Here is a 20,879-nt window from a genome sequence, read left to right as displayed (position 1 = left end):
GTGTCTCCATGTGGAAGGCCAAATGTATTATTCAGTGGAACAAAAACCCAAGCTACAGTAGTGTTTTTTGTGCTACTTGCGTCATGCATCCTCCCGCATAATCAACATAGACTTTACACTCAAATGGTCAATTGGGTTCATAGTTTTAAAAGGGATCCATTATATGCGACTTCCTGGTTTGAAAAGGAAAAAAAGGAAGCGATCATCATAGCTGTTGATTTGACCAAGTGAAGTTCACACCTGTGGCAGTAAGGGGTTAACTGTGTGTCCCTGGGGATGATTGCCAGGCACTCTGTCCAGATGACTGTGGCAAACACCATCAGGCCGGGCAATGTGTGCAAATGGAGCTCATTACTGACACCGCTGATGTGTCTCAGAGTCACAGTCTTAATGACACACCATCGAAAACACAATGCAGGTGTGTGCCACCTGAGAGTGCCCAGTCCTTATCACACTAAAGAGGATAGGTGTGGGGAGGGGGAAGAGGATGTCTGAATAACACCTCTGACCGCATTTCGTTCTATAGTACTGGGACACTCCAAATTGATACAAAAGTTAAGAGTAGCTGTGTCTCGATGAGGCTTATTGCTTAATTGTAGTGGGTTCTTGTATGCAGGACTGGACAGAAAAGGGTGGAGAAATAATTTTCTATGTTTAGACAAAGAGACAAGGTCAGTCAGCGTGCTTGTGATGACAGATGACATGTTTTATGGATCAGAAACTAAACCATTTTAGTAATAACATTACCCTGATGGGGATGTAACATCATGCCATGGCAATAAACAACTGGGTCCCCCTAAAATGTGACACTTGAGATGGCAAACGATTCTGAGCGCGTTGAACCAGCATAATCCACTTGTCCAATTTAGGTAAATGTGACTTGAAAAGACCAGAATGAAAAACGACCTTGGGTCAAATGTGTTTGCCCACATTCTCCTGAAACATGGAAATCCTCAGCAGCTCTCTGATTAGAGAGGCTATCAGCTCAGCTGATCAAGGTCCAGATAAAACGCAGGCCTGGCTGACCATAAGGGCCATCCTCCAGGCCCTGTGAGTCGATTAGCTGTACATTAGAGAAGGTCATGGCAATCATCATATTTAAGTAGTGATGTTAGGAGGCCACTCCCCACTCCAAAAGGGATGTAATTGAATTCTACATGACAGTCATAAAAACACTTATGACCTGATGGGAATCACTCTCTTCCCTTCCCAAATGGCATTGTAAAGAGATGAGCGGAAACATAAACCTGTCAGCCTGGTGAAGCCATGGCAGCGGGGGTGGAGGGTGGTGGGGCCTATACAGTGGGAGTGGGCTTGTCCCAGAGTGGACATCCCCAATATATATGAGGGACCAACAGCAGCACCAGTCCAGAGACCGACCATCCCCACTACATCACAGTCTGACAAGCTGCAGGGAAGGATACAGACTGTGCTCATCAGCTACATACCTAAAGTGCCTGGACATCGAGAGCTGTGGGTGCATCATGCGGGCGCGGAGTCTGCCAGTCCTGGCCTTGCTGCTGCTGTGTGCCTTCTGCACGCTGACGGAGGTGCGTGGCGACATGAAGGCCGTGAAGCTGTGCGGCCGTGAGTTCATCCGGGCTGTCGTGTACACCTGCGGAGGGTCCAGGTGGAGGAGGCTTCTCAACCAGCGAGACCTGGAGGGTGAGTCCTGCTGCTTTGCACCTCGTCATATCTTATTAGTGGACTACTGCACAGTTGTTCTGTGAAAAATAACTTTGAAAGATTTGTCTGTTTAAGAACTGGGCTCATCTGAAAGAGTTTAATTAGTGTGTGAAGTCCCTTACAGTAACCAAACTGTGTAACAGATGCTTGGCATGTGCTCTGGTACAGATGAAAACAGGCCAAGGAAAGGCATGTTTATTGTTCATTTGTAATCCATAATTCATATTTGTGGATTGATTCATTAAATCCCATTTAGTTTTGTCTGGCTGTCATTGTGTAGTTTTTACTTTTTGACCAGACCTTAGAATTGTGTAAAAGTGCATTAAAATACAATAGTAGTAAACATGCTTTGCTTGTACAAAACCCGGTCTAATACATCTCCCTTTGGCTGTGCATGCTTCATCAGGAATAGTCACAAGGAAACATGACTAATATGTATGCACTCTAGCAGTTAGTCAATGGTACAGAAGTATAACGGAGTTGTGGTGTCAGATTACTTTAATGAGTGCATGCCAAGCAACTTGAAATGGTGGTGGGGGGGCCCCGAATCCCTTGTGGTGATTAAACCATCTATTCAATTGGAGCTTCAGCGTGGGGACTTTCTCATGTTCATCTAAGTCTCTGAGTACAGCACCTACTTTAACCTCTGGGATGTGTGTGCCCCTTGCACAAATTTGGTGTAGAAATCTCCCATGCTCTTCCCCAGATACTGTAACATTAATTTGAGGTCAGCAAGACTGTTGATAACTTGGCTCCTGTGATGATGCCTTTGAATCCCAGAGGCTCAGCAGCAGCAGTGAGAGGTCATATGTGACGCATGCCCATTGTGTGTGCAGGCATGTCTGGTGGAGAGCAGAGCAGCATGGAGGGCCAGGGTGACAGTCTGGCTTCAGACCTGAGCAAACGAGACCTGAACCACGTGCTCACCAACATGTGCTGCCAGATGGGCTGTCGCAAGAGCGATCTCACCTACCTGTGCTGAGGAACGGTGGACCCGGCGTCTCCACCTACCACACATCCACCACAGATGTCACCATGCCTCTCTAATGGAGCTCTACGGTCTGATCCAGCACCATCACTTCAGCACCTGTCCACAGCTTTTACAATACAAATGATTTGATTTAGTGATCAATAGACAATTACAGCATGTGTGCTAATGTCAGACTGGGATTGATTGATTGCTCGCTCTGTACAATCATAATTGTGCATCTACAGTCTCAATATTGACAAGAATCAGGTCCAATTCCACAGAGCCACCAATCAATTGCAGTCTGACATTAGCACACATGTGTAACTTTAACTTTAAATAAACTGTGTGATGCTATGCACTGGACATCCTCCACTCCTACATAAATGGCTTTGATTCAGAGGGAAGATACTATACCCACATGCCTATGTGAATTTAGACCCATTATTTGAATCAAAGTGTCAAAACGAAGAATGAGATGCCATTCTGGACTAAATACATTTTTGCTGGTCTTAATGCACTGTATATTTTGCATGCTTTGTCTAATAAATACAATAGCAAAATATGCCAAAAGGAATTATTGAGTCACATACATGATCCATATGCTATCTTATTATATTCAAGCATTGCAAACACTGCTGCTCCATCTTAGAATGAAATACAACAATGAGGAAAACAACTACACATTTCACACACGGCCGTTTCAAGGAATTTGGGGGCCCCAAGCAAAATGGACATGGAACCCCCCCCCCCATTTGGTAAATAGATTATCACGGTCGAATAGTTAGTATAGCAGAGAAACTATGCCACTTTCATCAAAACCTATTACAAAGCAACTGTATAGCAATGTTGTGTCATTAAATACGATAAACAGTGATTCTGGAACAGATCTGCGTCTTCCTTATTCCGTTAATAAACATATTACAGTATGTAACCATATTCTGTCCGTTCCAAAAAAAAGTTGCGCTAACTGTTCTAGTTTGTTACAAGCAGCATGGGCCGTCAGGCAGGTAGTTAACATAAACATTTTTTGCTAGGCTAGCCATCCTGCTGCGACATTACACCATTTGTACGAGACAAGTAGAGCTATTTTATCCAGTGTAATTTATCACTTACCACTATCTTGGTTTTTTCTTGTCATTCTCTTCCTTTCTCTTCTGGCCTCCAGACGCATAACTCCGCTTCATGACTGCCGAGGTTTTATATTTTCGCGGCAGCAGCAGAGACCACAAACCTGAGAGGGGCCCCCTTGAGGGGGATCCCGGTATTGCCGGTAACAGTGTCGTTGCACTTTACTGCATTGGCTATCAAAGGGGCGCTCACAGTTTGTCGTTGCATTTTATTTTTAACCAGTCGTTGTCTTGGGGCCCCTGGCCAGCTCGGGCCCCAAGCAATTGCTTGGTTTGCTTGCCTTCTAGCGACGGGCCTGATTTCACATTTGGTCCAAACCATTGCAACGAACATAAATGTCCTGCACTGGTTTCCACAGCATACAGAGCAGGTCAACACTCTATTCTATGATTTATTTGATTTCTTAGAAGATTTAGATAAATTGGATCATTCTGATTTCGGAAAAGCAACACAACTCATCTGATAGTCACACAGCTTAAAATTGTGTCACAAGTGAAAAGCAAAACCGCAGTAGTCTCTGAGCACAAAGTAATATTCAACAGGGAAAGAACCAGACTACATAAATTAATTTTGTATTCCTTACTTTATTACCAAGAAAATTCACATAACATCTTCAAGAACAGCAAGTAGGGGTCAGTTTGCATCTTTTTTATAAAAGAAAACAAAAGAAAAAAGAATATGGGACATTCAAATGCATTGCATGAAACGTTTGCATATTTAGTATCTCTGCTATGGATATGATGATTACCATGGAGAAGGGGAGAGAACGCTATGCTGTGTGTAGCAGCTATTCTGGCCATAAATCAAGTCAGGGCATATTAATGGATTATAGCATTTGTTCAGTAACCATATTGACTGAAGAAACACCTGTAGATTTTTAAAAGCAGAGCAAACTATGTCAATTAAGTATTCAAAAGTACTCCAATTGTTTACAGAACCTGAATGGCTCCCTTTGTCTCTGTTGTACACAAATATGAATATTCAAATTGCTCTAAGTGCTAATGGCTGATGGTTTTAACCATTTTTAATTTGTAAGAGCAGCCAAACCGCATGGGAATCCTAGAGATTGTTATTGAAAATGGTGAATTTAGTTGTTTTATGTACAAAAAAGTGATGGGTATTAAATCATTCCAAGCATGACAGTAACACAGAACGAATGTCCAAAATGACAGGATGTATGTGTGTGAGCAAAACGAGTGCACCAAATGTATGTCCACCTCAGAACTTTTATTGGTTTGGGAAGAGCAAACTAGTATCTCTGTTCATCGTTCACATGGTTTATACAAACACAGCATATTTTGTTGGGAAGAGGTCTACAGCATTCTGTTACAGCACAAACCCGAACCCGCCACAACCCACACACACACACACACACACTTCCTCTCAGACACACGCATACACACTTCCTCTCACACTCAAGTAACACAACATAAAGCTCTATTTCTCTTCAGCTCATCAGGGAAACATTTCACTTTGGACAGTGGAGACATACATAGCTTCAGCATCTGCCACATAGAACTGCATAACACCATTCATAGGTACAAACCACACATTAGGTCTTCTTTAAATTATATGGTTAGCACTAGTTTTGGAGAGACCAAACAACACAGGAGGATCAGAGAATATGTAAATGTGTAGCAATGTCACACTCTGTTTCGACTTTTAGCCTATGAAGGTTGCTATGTAGCATTATGAAGCACCATGTTCTTTTTTAAACCTTCGTCACGTCTGCAGCAGACTTCCAAAAGTAAATGTCACTGATGTTTGTTCTCAGTATGAAATAGCAGAGCAACTGGGAAGTCCAACAGTAGCACAGTGGGATATTTTGTTCGCACATAAAACAATATTCCTTTTCTCTTTGTCATTTTAACATTTTTTAAAAATACTCAAACTTAAATTCCTTTCACAGGCTTTCCCAGAGTACACACATAGCATTAAATACAAAAAAAAAAAGAAATTTGGTCATCCAAACCGTTCCCCCAAACCTTACTCTTGTCATCTCACAGAGACCATTACTGTATGCAAAGTAAAGCCATGGGTTCAAGCACGGGTGGGTTTTGATGGGGCTCATGCTCCAGCTGATGGATAGAATGCACAGGGAGGGGGGAGCTGGGGACAAACACGTCAGCGTGGATGGTCAAAGCGCTCGCCATGTCAAACAGCAGACAATCCTCGTCATTGCTAACAGTGCACTTCTACTGGATGCAACACTGCTTTCAAAAAGCATGATTCATTCAGGTAGATCATGTTTTTTTTTTTATTCCTTGTGTTTTTTGTTTTTTTTTAACCCCCACCCATATATATATTTTTATATATATTTATATAGCTCAAATCTTCTGTTGCACTTGAGTTAAAAAATTATATCTGAAATAAAGTTAAAAATTATAGCTCAGCATTACACTGTACACAGTTTACCCAACTACACAGATAACAAAAAAAATCAGTTATTTATAACTTTAAGGACCCTAAATCCTGATACCATTCAAAGTCTATTCATATACAGTTCACATATTTATTTTTTTTACAACAAATTAGAATCGTCAATAAATAAAAATAGAATGCTGTCATGTACTCTGAAGTCTAACACTGCTGTTTCAAGAACAACAGAAAGGCTATTTAACAATACAACAAAAACACCAAACGCCTTTAAGATATACATTATCAATTTAAAATGACACTTGAACGTTTTCATGGGAAAATGTTTTTTCTTTTGTAAATATTGCAAGCAGGACTTTGTTCAAAACTGTAGCTGCCTGAGTACTCAGTTCAGTTCAGCTAACCATGAAGACAAACCAACAGAAATGATTCAATTAAATCTCTATGCCATTGTGGTAACACAAACAAACGATTATACCAACATCTCTGGATCATATCGTTATCTACTCTATGAAATCAGAAAATCTGTCCCTTAAATATAAATATGTATCAATTAGTTATGAATTAAACAAAAATGTGTCATATACTATTGTCCAGAACATGTGAGAAAGGCTATTCAGCCTGTTGCTGACTGCATTTGAGAGTGTATTGACTGTATTCAGCCTGTTGCTGACTGCACTTGAGACTGTATTGACTGTATTCAGCCTGTTGCTGATTGCATTTGAGACTGTATTGACTGTATGAGATGCTAACTATTAGTAGAACAACTCTTTTCTTTGCTGGATAGTGACACCACCAATATGATTCCTTGCCGTCACATTTTACTGGATTATTGTCACAGTGATGAACAAAAATGAAAGGTCTTGCAAACTGCAGGTCATACAACTGAATGAACACTCACTGGCTGGGCATCCAGCTTGCTGATTCATGTGGAGTTGTCAGGCAGCCACAGTAAGAGGGTCGGAGAAACACTACACGTCTGACAGAACACAGTCTAACTGCAAAGGAGGGGAAACCAGAGAGGGTCTAACTGCTGCAATATGGATGTTCTGAAATTAATACAGTTTACAAATACAAGAAGTAGTACACCCTAAAACGGCCAACAATTCTATATGCAAGTTATACAACACAATAGAACTGTCCAGTTTCTTGTATGTATAGAAAGGGAGTTTCTTACAGTGTAGGGAGTTGCTATGGTAGTCTGTCCTTGTGTGGGTTTTTTTCTTGTCATTTTTCTTTTCCCGTTTTCATTTTTTTACTTGTTCAGTCCAGAGAAGTGAATCTCCATTGTCTAGATCAGTAGTGTTTACTCGGCCAAATATTTTCCTGAAAATTACAAACACATTTGTTAAACTACCAGAGGCAAATAAACTTTTCATGAAATTTTAACAACATAAACAATCAACAATCAAATAAGCCCATATATTCAAGAATGTAGTTTACAATATTAAACAGCACTACAGTATGACGTCATTATTTGATAATCTCTCTGCTACTCTTTGCCAGCGTACCTGCAGCAAACCTCTTCTTGATGAGGGAGAAGCGGTACCCAGGACCCACAAGCTTGATGTCGCAGCCAGAGAGGTTGCTGCCCTCACTAGTGAACTGCACAGCCAGCGGAGCCGGCTTACTAGGACCCTCGGTCAACTGGAACCTGGCCAACAGGGACCCCACACCTGAAAGAGATGGAGTAGGTCAACATGCAAGCGTGTGCTCACACACACACACACACACACACACACACACACACACACACACACACACACACACACACACACACATATATGTGCATAGTCATTCTCACTAAACAACCAACCAACTAACAAACAAAAACATTGCAGAGAGTGATTGTCTGCAAAGAATTATGGCAATACTGTTTCCAGACACAAGAGGGCACTGCCAAACACAGTAGGAGTAGAGATGACATCAGCTGTTCAGCTTTAGTAATAAAGAGTGTGCATCAACATGATCTGGTCTTTTATGTGGTAAGAATGTAAACATGATTACACCTGATCATGTTTTTTAATGGCAACACATGTTCATTTTTGCAAATACTGGACCTATTCGCCATTGTATTATACTCAGTATTGATCCTTGGATACCTCTGTGGCTACTTGAATATATGTGGACAGAAGGCTTCATATGGTTGGAATGTCCATCAGTGGATGAGGGACTATGGACTGGCTTAGGAGTGTGTTTGTAATTTACCTCCATTCTCAGACTTGAGAGAAATATCTGGAATCTTCCACAGGATTCTCTGCTGCTCGGCATTCCTTAGGGATTGAAATGAAAGAGAATTCATTTATCTGCTCTCCTTTTATCCTGCCGGAATCCCATTCCCTCTAGCTAGTTTGAAGTCTGCACTTCTCAACTCTCATTAGCCCAAATGTTCAAGCGACGGGGTCAAATTCTTTAGTGGAAAACAGGAAAAGAACAACCCCACTCAATGCCAAGGGTATCGCGTTCAGACTTAGTTCTTCAAGGGGAAAGGATGAGTAATAGCATTACTGCCAAAAGGGTCTTGATTAATCTGGTTATATTCTAAAGAGGGGCTCAGGAGGGAAGAGAGAGAGCTACTCCTGACCCACACACCAGTCCTTACCAGGCAGCAGGTGGAAGCACTGCTTGCAGCTTGCTGACGCCTCCGTCCACTGGGATGAGGAACTGGACGTTGTTAAGGGCGACGGCCGTGGTCATGGCGTCTCCGTTGTATTTGTAGTCTATTCTGAGGTCTGTGCTGGTGGGCTCACAGCGCCAGTTAGAGGCCAAGCTCAAAGGAGTGGACTGGAGGCCTTGTGCCGACACCTGACACACACACACAGACACACACACAGTTCACTCACATAGCCTGATTAGATTTCTCTCTATTGATCTCTCATAAAAATACTCTATTCAGCTCAGCAAATGTGCAGAACAAACCAAAAATGCCTCCACGTTAACTGCATTACATTCTGGTGTATTTGACATAGAAATCCAAAGAGGTCTGAGGAGTGTTCCCTCTAGATGAAGGACTGGATGTTAAAGGCAGAGGTCATCACCTGATACTTCAGCATGTCCACGTTGTAGTAGGTGGCCTGTGGCTTTTGCTCGGCCACCTTCTTCAGGTGAGTCATCAGGTTTGGCATGTTCACCCAGAACTCCTTTGAGTTGGGATTGGACTGCGTGGTGTCACTGAAAATGAAGCACAGGTTAATGTGTGCTCACTAAAATGGCTTCTCAATTACAATAATAATAATAATAATAATAATAATAATAATAATAATAATAATAACAACAACAACTTGGACTTATATAGTGCCTTTCATAGTACCCAAGGTCGCTTAACAATGAGGGGGGGGGGCGTTAGGGGTCAAAGGACTTGGTGAAAAGAAATGTTTTGAGGTGCTTTTTGAACATGGGCAGAGTGTGGAGAGACTGTGGATTCATAAAGCTCGGCAATGACAGTGTGCAAGAGAAATGTTTTGCATCAAGACTGTGTACTGGAATTCAAGAATGCTGAAATGAAGGACGTTTTCATGAAAGTGTTGCAGGTTTGTTTCTATGCTTTTGTGTGTGGTGTGTGTCCTGTTCATTTGAAGTGATTATGGGGTGTGTTGCTGTTGGGAAGCAGCCAACACAATGTTGTAAATATGATATCAAACATACACAGTATAAGGTGATGTAATTACCTTTAAAATGGCACATTTGTGTGCACCCGTGTGTGTGTGTGTGTGTGTGTGTGTGTGTGTGTGTGTGTGTGTGTGTGTGTGTGTGTGTGTGTGTGTGTGTGTGTGTGTGTGTGTGTAGGGGAACAGGTGATGAGGAATGTGGTTTACCAGCACAGAAGCTGGGGGTTGGGCAGGACGTGCTCCAGCCGGCTGTAGTTGCTGATGCTGAAGGTGAGCACGGCAGGTGAGGGGTTATTGGCAAAGTGCCGGGTGATCCCTGCCGGGAATGACAGCACCATCTCTCCTGTGATCTTCACCACACACCTAAGAGACAGACACAGGGGGTTACGCCACAGCCAGCAGCCTCACAGCAACACACATGACTACTACTAGTGTGCTTCAGCATCAACTCCTCATTGATCCATTCATCTGTCTGTCTGTCTGTCTGTCTATCCATTGATCTCTATCCACATCCATTGATTCATCCATCTATCCATTAAACCTTGACAGACAGATCAGTGCCTAGCATAAAATCCTGTCTCAAGCACAAGAATGACATCAATAATCAAAGCAGAAGTACAGTATATCCATATCCAAGAGCTGGAACCTCTAGCCCATCTCCATATCTGGGATAAATAGCAGATTTCTTTTAACTGTGAGAACTGATGGTGTGTCCCCTCTGTGGCATTCAGGAGGTCAGTAACAGCAGCAGTGTCCATCACGTGGCCCTCAGTGAGGGTGGGACTTTGGTTGAGGCTAAAGCAGGTGAGCCCGGCTGACAGCCAGCTCTCAGATAAAAGGGCTACTTTGATGGACCTACTTGCTGGGGTCAGCCCCTTTGAAGTACGCGTTGACCGTTTCAGTGAAGGCCGCCGCCACCGGCAGTGTGTCCTGGGCTCCCATAGTAAGTGGACTAGGCCCTCGAGAGCAGCCTAAAGCGTGCGCACACACGCACACAGGCGCACACACACACGTGCACAGACAGACATACACACACACACACAAAATCCAGTCAATTTCACAGTTAAAACATAATTACAGTTAAGTGAAATGAAAGCAACAGAGGAGAAGAGTGTGTGATTGTGAAAGAGTGCGAGCTTAGAGCTCCACAGAAATAGAAAAAGGTGAAGGGAGCCAGATAAAGCAGTGATATAACAGGATCCTGCTACAGTAACAACATCAGTAGGCTACTAGCCTCTGTCTGAGCAACCTAAATGTTTCCTTACTGACAAGAGCAGCATCCCCTTTCACCTCAGAGAGCACTTCACAGCCTCTCCCTCCCTCCCTCCCTCCCTCTGTCTATTCTCCATCTCACCCTCACCCTTCATACTGTCTTTCTGAGTCCTCAGACAACACATGAGTGCACATGACCAAACTAAGGAGAGTGGGAATGCTTCAAAAGAACTTATGAGTGAGACAACAGCACAAACCTGAAAGCAATCCATGCAAGCTTGCTGACTGAGTTATGCCTGGATCTGGCAGTGGAGGAAAACTTTGGGAATATTATATTAAATATCAAAACATGTTACCTTTCTAGTGTTCTACATTGTAGAATTTTGTTTGTAATGTGGCAGTTTCCTTTTCTAGTGCATCTAAGTCATATTCCTCTCTAACTCTAGGCATTTATCCGTTGTCAAGGTTACAATTCCCCTACTCATATCTCCTACTCCTACTTAGAAAAGTAATCATAGACTAGAGATCGGACACTCCAATTTAATCTGTACAATCTATATGCACGCTTTGGGAAGACTTGAAGTGAATGAGCAGACAAACCAAAAACGTAAACAGAGATGTAAACAAGTATGTGTAGAGGAGTAAAGAGATGGAGAGAACCAAAGAAAAAGAGAAAGAAAAGAGTTGCCAAAGACAGACAGAAGGGCCATGCACAGAACAACATGTGGCTCATCTTGAATGATTCTGTGAGAACAGAAGCTGAAAGACAGACATACAAAAACAGACCCACAGGATCAAAGAGCAGACCCATAACAAGAGATGCAAAAAAAGATTAGTGAAGAAATGTGAAGAAGTATGAGCACGAGAGAGACGATAGGCTGCCACCGCATGTGAGGTGAGGGCCAACGGAGGAGTGACGGCAGAAAGGAACAGGAGGAAGGATGGAGGGAAGAAAAGAAAAGAAATGAAATGAACGGGCCGCAGATGGACAGCGTATTAAAGGTGAAAAGTGGCGTGACAGAGCAAGGGAGGCGGGGCGGACGAGCGCATGAAAAGAAGCGAGAGTGAAGAAGGGAGTGACCGTCAGACAGATGAGTGGAGGGGGGGGGCCACACGCTAACGGTACGTCCTCAGGGGCGCCACGTGGACTTACCTTCAAAGGTCAAATAAAACTTGCCTCTGTCAAACCATACGAGGGAGGGCTGGTCATTCTCTGTGTGGGAGGGATTAAGGGGAAGGAGGGTAGGGTGGGATGGGTTGGGAGGCAGTGGAGGGGGAGGGGGAGGGGGACGAGGAGAGAGAAGGACAGTAGCGTGAGTCACACGGCAGGTCTATCGTACGTCACAGTGGAGAGGATGGAGAGGGCCCGGGGAGGGGACCGGAGGGAGGTGTGTGTAGCACTGGCCAAAAGGTGGACAGGAAGTGGGAGTGGCTGCAGGTGGTGGGGCATGATGGAGGAGGAGGAGGGCTGGTCCCTGAGGAATGGTCCAGACTCATCCTAAACTAATATTCTACACTAATACAATGGACATATATCTGTGCTGTATCTTAGTCACAGTCTGTTGCATTAATGAAGCGAGTCTTGTGGGCGATACAACATTAATGCGATTTAAAAGCGTCTGTGGGTAGAAGCAGTGGCTGGAGTATGTTGCGAGGTGTGTGTGTGTGTGTGCTGTGGTGTGTGTGTGGTGTGTGGTGTGTGTGTGTGTTTATGAAGGATAGGAGGGGGCCGCAGGAGATTGATGACTGCAGGAAGTGATGTGAGGCAACAGAGGGCGGTAGAGGGCAGGGGACTGTACTGCCTCTGCTGGTCTGATTCAGCTGCGCAGGAGGGATGGAGGGGAGAGCTGCTGCTGGGGCGACGGCTACACAGTAAACACAACACCGGGTGGAGTGCATGGATGGGGTGGATGGGGGTGGATGGGGGTGGATGGGAATGGATGGGTGGTTCCCGGCACATCGGCGCATGACAAGGATGCTTGGGAATCATGGGTGTGTCTGGTGTGTGAGTGACCATGGAGTGGGTGTAACAGAACTGGAAAAGTACATGTGTGTTTGCTCTGTCTCTATCTGTTTTCTGTTTTCTATTCTTTCCACTCTTCTCTTTTCCTTGTGCTCATCTCCCTTTTTCCCAGTCTAGACGCTCTTTCTCTTTCACCCCCTCTGCAATTTGCCTCCATTTCATTTGCAACTGCAATTCTCTCCACTCTTCTCGATGCTCAGTCCACCTGCTCTCTAGCGTTCCGTCACACTCACTGGCAGTTTGGCTCTACGTCTGTATTCCTTCACTCTCAACCCCTCCCTCCCTCCCCCCGTCTCTCTCACAGAGGCTCACATGAATGCTGAACAGCTCGGGTGCCTCAGAGACTAATTCCCCTGCCAGACATCAGAGACAGGTCAGACATGAGTCTCTGTCTCTCTCTGTGTGTGTGTATATGTGTGCGTGCCTGTTTGTAAAGGCAGGTAGCTCGCCAGCTGAGCCCTGAGCCACTCGTCATGTGTGCGCACGCACGCACACACGCAAGCACACAAGCACACACACACACACACACATACACATTGAGCCCCCAGCACTCATTAGCCATGTGGTCAGATGTGTGCATGTTTCCAGACAAGAACACATGTCACACTGGGGGTCCAGTACATTAAAGGATGGAGCTGTGACGATGCAGACAGCCAGCCATACAAGTCCAAAGATGTAAAGGACAGTCTGTTCACACAAAGGCATGCTCCCATTCCGTCCTTTCCCTTATGACTGATGACCTTCATGACATCCAATCTTTATTCCACTATTATATGGCTGCTGCTTTGTGAGAATGCATATTCTGGCAGCCGTGGCCTACTGGTTAGCACTTCGGACTTGTTACCGGAGGGTTGCCGGTTCGAACCCCGACCAGTAGGCACGGCTGAAGTGCCCTTGAGCAAGGCACCTAACCCCTCACTGCTCCCCGTGTGTCGCTGTTGTTGCAGGCAGCTCACTGCGCCAGGATTAGTGAGAGCACACAGTGAACACACAGTGAGGTGAAGCAGAGTGTGTTCCACTAATTCACGGATTGGGATAAATGCAGAGACCAAATTTCCCTCACGGGATCAAAAGAGTATATATACACATCCTTCCTATGTGTGTACGTTTGTGGATGTGTCTTTGCTCTCTAGATGCACACACATGAAAGCACAAAGAGAGGGATCTATCTGTGTGAGTGAGACCCAGACAGGCTTCAGAGGGACATCTGGCTGAGCTTCCCGGGAGTGTGGGAGGTGGGTGGGGGAGAGGAGAATGGGGAAGTGGAGACCATGACTGGGGTCAGCATCTAGTCGCCCTTTGAACTCTGTGGCTCCTCAGTCAGGACACAACATGGAGAAAAGGCGAGAGTGCTCTGACCCAATGCGATGGCTGCCATCTCTACCACTGAGATGAGACTCGGAGGGAAAAAAAACATCATGGATGACAAAGGCCCTTGGGGCCTGGTGGATTGTGGGTAGAACTGGCCTGTCTTCAGGCCCCAGTGGGTTGTGTGAGACCTTTAAAAGAAGGCATCCGTCCAAGACGAGACCATATCATACCTGCCGGCAGGTCGACACGCCTCTCAAAGCTGGGCAGTTTGTCTACATAAGCGTCATCTTCTGACATCAGACAAAACCGTCAGCCCACACGCACAGGACACGGAGACAAGAACAGAAACAAAAGACAGAAATCATAGTAACGACAATGCCAATCCAAACAAAGAAAAACAAAAAAAATCAACAAAATAACACAGCTGTGAAACGCAGACAACAGTTTTAACAGGTTTCAGAGACGCACAGCACGGACGTGGATGAGTGGCATGGATGAAGAAATACCGGAGAAAGGAAAAAACACAATGAGAACACTACATGGTGGAGCACAAGGGAGAGGTCTCACAAAGACAGCGGGACAGAGGTCCAGGGACCTGCCTCTTAAAGCTCTGCTCATCAGCCCTCCACACACGCACACACACACACACACACACACACACACACCAAACAGCAGAAAAAGCAGCTAGGCACACAGATACACATCTGCAAAGCTTCCTGGAAAGCTTTTTATGAAAAATGACTTCAAATGCATGGTTCACATGGAAACCACGTTGCTAGTGTTTTCAGACATGCAGAAACAAGAGTCTTTGGAATCTATTTACTATTTATTGTCTTAACATCTAATAATAATAATAATAACAATAATAATAATAATAAAAAAAAACAATTCTGGCATTCACTCACATACAGTTTCTACAACCTGAGGAACTAGACATTGGGTCAATCAACATAAGCACCAGACATGCCAGTACATGCCTTAAAGGATAATTCCGGTGTGATTGTGACCTAAAGTGTGTTGAAACATGATACCGAGTGTGAACGTATGTCTCATAGCTCACCTCGGCTTGTCCCCTGCACTCAGAAATCTGGCGCTAGTTAGCCAATGCTACCAACACAGTGTTTCGTTGTGGTGCCTCGGGCATCGGCCTAGCCATGCAAATAACAGTACCTTAAGGAATTTTACCGTTCGACGCCGTGAATTTAGTCACGATAAGTCGAGCGACGAGTACGAACAAACAGGTATGATAAGGGATCAGATTCCAAAAATAATTCCGTAAAAAGGTGAGCTATGAGACATACGTTCACACTCGGTATCATGTTTCAACACACTTTAGGTCAATATCACACCGGAATTCTCCTTTAAGGCTGTTTCACATATGAATATACTACTGTCCAATCAGTGTGCGGAGTGAAGAATTGAGTGTGTGTGTGTGAAAATCAGTCCATTCATTGCTGAGAGGTAAACATGCATAATGATGATGAGGTTCTCAGCAAAGGTACAGCATAGTCATTCAACACCCTTATAAGCTCAGGGCTACTACCCACAGCCATCCTCACTAAAACACTCTGTCCACCAGAACCCATTATGGCTGTACACTTCATAAATACTATACTGGATGACACTGGAAAGGTAAACTTTCTGATGTAGCGGAAGACAAAACATCTCGTGTTAATACAAGATGAATGATTTAGCCTCTAAGCTAGGCCTCCTTAATAGCATTTACATTTAAAACAGCATACAACCTAGCACACACATTAGCAGAGGAAGCTCTTAGCACTAGCCTGCAGCAGCTGCATGGAAAATGAACCCCTATGTTAACACCACATCGACCATTCTTTATTAACAGGAGAGTCGACAGACTCTTTCAACAAATATCTCTTGGATCAGCATTTCCTATCACCTAAATAAAGCCTGCAGAGGACGATTTCACTAGTCATTTACAGAGCATCATAGAACTGCAGAAAGTGATGACACTGTTACTATTATGTACACTTTCTAAGCTCCTCAGTACTAACAATGCCTGTTTCATAAGGTCATCTGAACAGATTGTTATAGAAGCTACCTGTCATTTTTTGGGTCACTGAAACACTAAAACTGATTTGAGATCAGCAGCGAGGCTCACAATGCATCGTGTATACATCATCTATGCACAGAGGCTGAGCAACAGTGCAGAATGAGCAGCAGAGAGAGGGATGGGAAATGGATGCACACCTGACACAGACACGGAGAGCTCTTTACCGACGGTAGGGGTGGTGGCGGCACTCAGCGAGTTGGTGGAGGAGATAGAGGAGGTGCTCTCGGCCCGCGCCAGAGGGGCCATGGGTGGGGGGCTGGAGGAGTGTATAGGGGGACTGAATGGGCGACTCTGGAGGAGAGAACATAAGACATGAAACAAAATGATTAAAGTGTCTGAGAGTTTGACAGTTACCCAACAAGTGTACTATTTTTCGTAGAAGAACAATTGTTTATGTTGTAATCATTTCTTCTTAAAGGAACACACTGATTACAACTGGTTACAACAGTACAATAGCTCCCTTCTAGCTATAGCCTAGACTAGCTATAGGCTAATTGGTGTGGCCCACTTCCAGTGTATTAAGCTAGACTAACAGTGTCAGACTGAGTTATTACACAAACAGAGAAGATAAGGCTATCCTGTTGTGGAACTCTGGGGTAGACAGCAATTAAGCTAATTTACTAAAAACTCGAAGTGTTCCTGTATTAAATAAACTACACTATAGTGCAAATGCTGCAACTTTCTCCACTATACACACTGCATACGACTCTAAACTGCATTTTAATGTCAACAATAAATTGCCTTATTTTCAATAAACCCTTCATGTGCTCATCAGATCTCTAATGTGTTCCTTTTCAGATGACGATGTTGGGATTCTTAGATTATTAGTCCTGGCACATTAACACTTCAATTCCCTGCAGGCTGTCTGCTATGTGCTGTGGGGTGTTGGACGTTGTTGACACATACCACATCGCCCACGCTGGGTTTCCCTGGGGGCAGTTTGGGACGTGAAGGGGGGCGTGGAGGGGGAGGGGGCGGTGTGGGGCTACTGGTGGTGCCCGAAGGCGTGGCAGGACGGGCAGGAGAGGAGGAACCTGTGGACCAATGACACCTCATTAGAATCGTACCAGGTCACATCTTGTAAAATCCATACTCCAAAAATGTCAGACCAAATATAGATATGATGAGATTAGAGTGATCAGCCTACACAGCCTACTCACTTTACTCTCTTGTGCTTCTCTAGGTGGCAGGGATGTACACGTTGATTCATATTCCACAGACTAACATACTAAAACTGCTGTCCAGGATTACGGAGTATGCAGAGGTACAGTATGATAAATATGATTACCCCAAATCCTTTTATTCTATTTTATCCAAAGGATTACCCCAAATCCTTTTATTCTATTTTATCCATGCCTATTAGTCAAAAGAAATGTCTACAGCTCAACAGAGGAGTAAACCCTGTGATCTTGGCCACTGGTCATTTTTACTACTGCACTTGCTGCCAGACCAGTCTGAGCTGTAAGGTGCTTACCATAAAAAACATCCAAGAACCCGTGCTGAATGTGCTCTAGTCTAATTCATCACTGGTGCCACCACTGGCACAGTGGCAGTTTAACACACTAATCGAAGGGCGACCCTCCATCATGCCATGTCAGTGGCCATGTGTAGCTTGCCTTACTGCCATACCTTCTACTCTGGAATGGTGACACAACTTCATAATTAGTCTTTTGTGGAAAATTGTAACAATGGAAATGAAATGCTAGCACAATTTAAGTATAATTGATAACTTGTGCCTTTGTGCGTGTGTGTGTATGTGTGTGTGAAAGGAATCCCTCTGTTTGAATAAAAAGCTCAGTGGCAGCTTGGGACCCCCGTATGACAACAGCTTTCTCGCGCCACTCCACACACACACACACACACACACACACACACACACACACACACACACACACACACACACTCACACACAGACGTTCACACGTCTCTCGTCCAGCTCAACCAGAGCCAGTCTGCTCTCCCTAATCCCACCCACTGCCCAGGTCACTTCACAGCGACAATACATTACTATCGCCCACCGCCTCTCACTGACCGCCGCTTCTCTTGGGTCCAGTCCCACCCCACATCCAACACCACCCTTGGACTCTTGGGTAAATGCAGAGGGGTAACTCTTTCTAGAGGAAGAGCTGCGAGCACCATTGCTCTTGTGCTAAAACTGGGTAGTATGTGCTGGTCTGCTGCAGGTGCTTACTGTTCATCCCATTTGAATAATGTGTTTGTCTCTTGTGGACCACAGTGCTATTAGTCATGGTCCTCAACAACAACAACTACTGTGCTTTTGATTCCAGAGCAGATTGCATTCATTATCATTACATAATGATGCTAATTTTGCTCCTGTGGGGATGGAATAAAGTACCACAAATCTCTGTGTATAATGTGTGATATTGTGGTGGCAGGCTGGTGTATAATGTTATATTGTGTATAATGTGTGATATTGTGGTGGCAGGCTGGTGTATAATGTTATATTGTGTATAATGTGTGATATTATGGTGGCAGGCTGGTGTATAATGTTATATTGTGTATGGTAGGCTGGTGTATAATGTTATATTGTGTATATGGTGGTAGGTAGGCTGGTGTATAATGTTATATTGTGTATAATGTGTGATATTGTGGTGGCAGGCTGGTGTATAATGTTATATTATTGTATAATGTGTGATATTATTATGGTGGCAGGCTGGTGTATAATGTTATATTGTGTATAATGTGTGATATTATGGTGGCAGGCTGGTGTATAATGTTATATTGTGTATATTGTGTGATATTAGGTGGCAGGCTGGTGTATAATGTTATATTGTGTATATTGTGTGATATTATGGTGGCAGGCTGGTGTATAATGTTATATTGTGTATAATGTGTGATATTATGGTGGCAGGCTGGTGTATAATGTTATATTGTGTATATTGTGTGATATTATGGTGGCAGGCTGGTGTATAATGTTATATTGTGTATAATGTGTGATATTATGGTGGTAGGCTGGTGTATAATGTTATATTGTGTATAATGTGTGATATTATGGTGGCAGGCTGGTGTATAATGTTATATTGTGTATAATGTGTGTGGTGGCAGGCTGGTGTATAATGTTATATTATATTGTGTGATATTGGTGGCAGGCTGGTGTATAATGTTATATTGTGTATAATGTGTGATATTATGGTGGCAGGCTGGTGTATAATGTTATATGGTGTATAATGTTATATTGTGTATAATGTGTGATATTATGGTGGCAGGCTGGTGTATAATGTTATATTGTGTATAATGTGTGATATTATGGTGGTAGGCTGGTGTATAATGTTATATTGTGTATAATGTGTGATATTGTGGTGGCAGGCTGGTGTATAATGTTATATTGTGTATAATGTGTGATATTATGGTGGCAGGCTGGTGTATAATGTTTATATTGTGTATAATGTGTGATATTATGGTGACAGGCTGGTGTATAATGTTATATTTGTGTATAATGTGTGATATTGTGGTGGCAGGCTGGTGTATAATGTTATATTGTGTATAATGTGTGATATTATGGTGGCAGGCTGGTGTATAATGTTATATTGTGTATAATGTGTGATATTATGGTGGCAGGCTGGTGTATAATGTTATATTGTGTATATTGTGTATAATGTGTGATATTATGGTGGCAGGCTGGTGTATAATGTTATATTGTGTATAATGTGTGATATTATGGTGGCAGGCTGGTGTATAATGTTATATTGTGTATAATGTGTGATATTATGGTGGCAGGCTGGTGTATAATGTTATATTGTGTATAATGTGTGATATTATGGTGGCAGGCTGGTGTATAATGTTATATTGTGTATAATGTGTGATATTATGGTGGCAGGCTGGTGTATAATGTTATATTGTGTATAATGTGTGATATTATGGTGGCAGGCTGGTGTATAATGTTATATTGTGTATAATGTGTGATATTATGGTGGCAGGCTGGTGTATAATGTTATATTGTGTATAATGTGTGATATTATGGTGGCAGGCTGGTGTATAATGTTATATTGTGATATTAATGGTGTGTGATATTATGGTGGCAGGCTGGTGTATAATGTTATATTGTGTATAATGTGTGATATTATGGTGGCAGGCTGGTGTATAATGTTATATTGTGTATAATGTGTGATATTATGGTGGCAGGCTGGTGTATAATGTTATATTGTGTATAATGTGTGATATTATGGTGGCAGGCTGGTGTATAATGTTATATTGTGTATAATGTGTGATATTATGGTGGCAGGCTGGTGTATAATGTTATATTGTGTATAATGTGTGATATTATGGTGGCAGGCTGGTGTATAATGTTATATTGTGTATAATGTGTGATATTATGGTGGCAGGCTGGTGTATAATGTTATATTGTGTATAATGTGTGATATTATGGTGGCAGGCTGGTGTATAATGTGTATAATGTGTTATTATGGTGGCAGGCTGGTGTATAATGTTATATTGTGTATATTGTGTGATATTATGGTGGCAGGCTGG

General features: G+C 43.3%; 2 protein-coding genes across 4 annotated transcripts in view; one reads left to right on the top strand and one right to left on the bottom strand.

Moving 5' to 3' along the window:
• Window positions 1-1,391: 1,391 nt before the first annotated feature.
• Window positions 1,392-3,218, top strand: insl5a (insulin-like 5a). The gene is made up of 2 exons (XM_048253531.1): window positions 1,392-1,665; window positions 2,523-3,218. The coding sequence occupies exons 1-2, from the start codon at window positions 1,485-1,487 to the stop codon at window positions 2,666-2,668; spliced, it is 327 nt and encodes a 108-aa protein (XP_048109488.1). The 5' UTR covers window positions 1,392-1,484; the 3' UTR covers window positions 2,669-3,218.
• Window positions 3,219-4,348: 1,130 nt separating this feature from the next.
• The window catches only part of sgip1a (SH3GL interacting endocytic adaptor 1a), a 71,808-nt gene continuing 55,277 nt past the window's right edge, over window positions 4,349-20,879 (bottom strand). For all 3 annotated transcript variants that reach the window (XM_048253358.1, XM_048253357.1, XM_048253359.1), the window contains 11 exons: window positions 17,298-17,425; window positions 16,529-16,682; window positions 14,545-14,604; window positions 12,134-12,193; window positions 10,628-10,739; window positions 9,976-10,131; window positions 9,199-9,331; window positions 8,763-8,965; window positions 8,369-8,433; window positions 7,672-7,836; window positions 4,349-7,486 (listed from right to left, as the gene is read on the bottom strand). In XM_048253358.1, the coding sequence (XP_048109315.1) occupies window positions 7,467-7,486; window positions 7,672-7,836; window positions 8,369-8,433; window positions 8,763-8,965; window positions 9,199-9,331; window positions 9,976-10,131; window positions 10,628-10,739; window positions 12,134-12,193; window positions 14,545-14,604; window positions 16,529-16,682; window positions 17,298-17,425 (1,256 nt within the window). In that variant the 3' untranslated portion in view covers window positions 4,349-7,466. The remainder of the gene's footprint in view (window positions 7,487-7,671; window positions 7,837-8,368; window positions 8,434-8,762; window positions 8,966-9,198; window positions 9,332-9,975; window positions 10,132-10,627; window positions 10,740-12,133; window positions 12,194-14,544; window positions 14,605-16,528; window positions 16,683-17,297; window positions 17,426-20,879) is intronic.

This window comes from Alosa alosa, chromosome 9 (genome assembly GCF_017589495.1).
Source record: "Alosa alosa isolate M-15738 ecotype Scorff River chromosome 9, AALO_Geno_1.1, whole genome shotgun sequence".
Lineage (NCBI taxonomy): Eukaryota > Metazoa > Chordata > Actinopteri > Clupeiformes > Clupeidae > Alosa > Alosa alosa.
The sequence above is the reverse complement of the archived record's forward strand: the minus strand, read 5'-3'. Positions and strand labels throughout refer to the sequence as shown.

What these genes read in the sequence shown, in the direction of transcription:
- insl5a (XM_048253531.1), top strand. Translation starts at nt 1,485, where the DNA reads ATGCGGGCGCGGAGTCTGCCAGTCCTGGCCTTGCTGCTGCTGTGTGCC. An exon ending in CAACCAGCGAGACCTGGAGG is followed by an intron (nt 1,666 to 2,522) that starts GTGAGTCCTGCT and finishes TTGTGTGTGCAG; the next exon opens with GCATGTCTGGTGGAGAGCAG.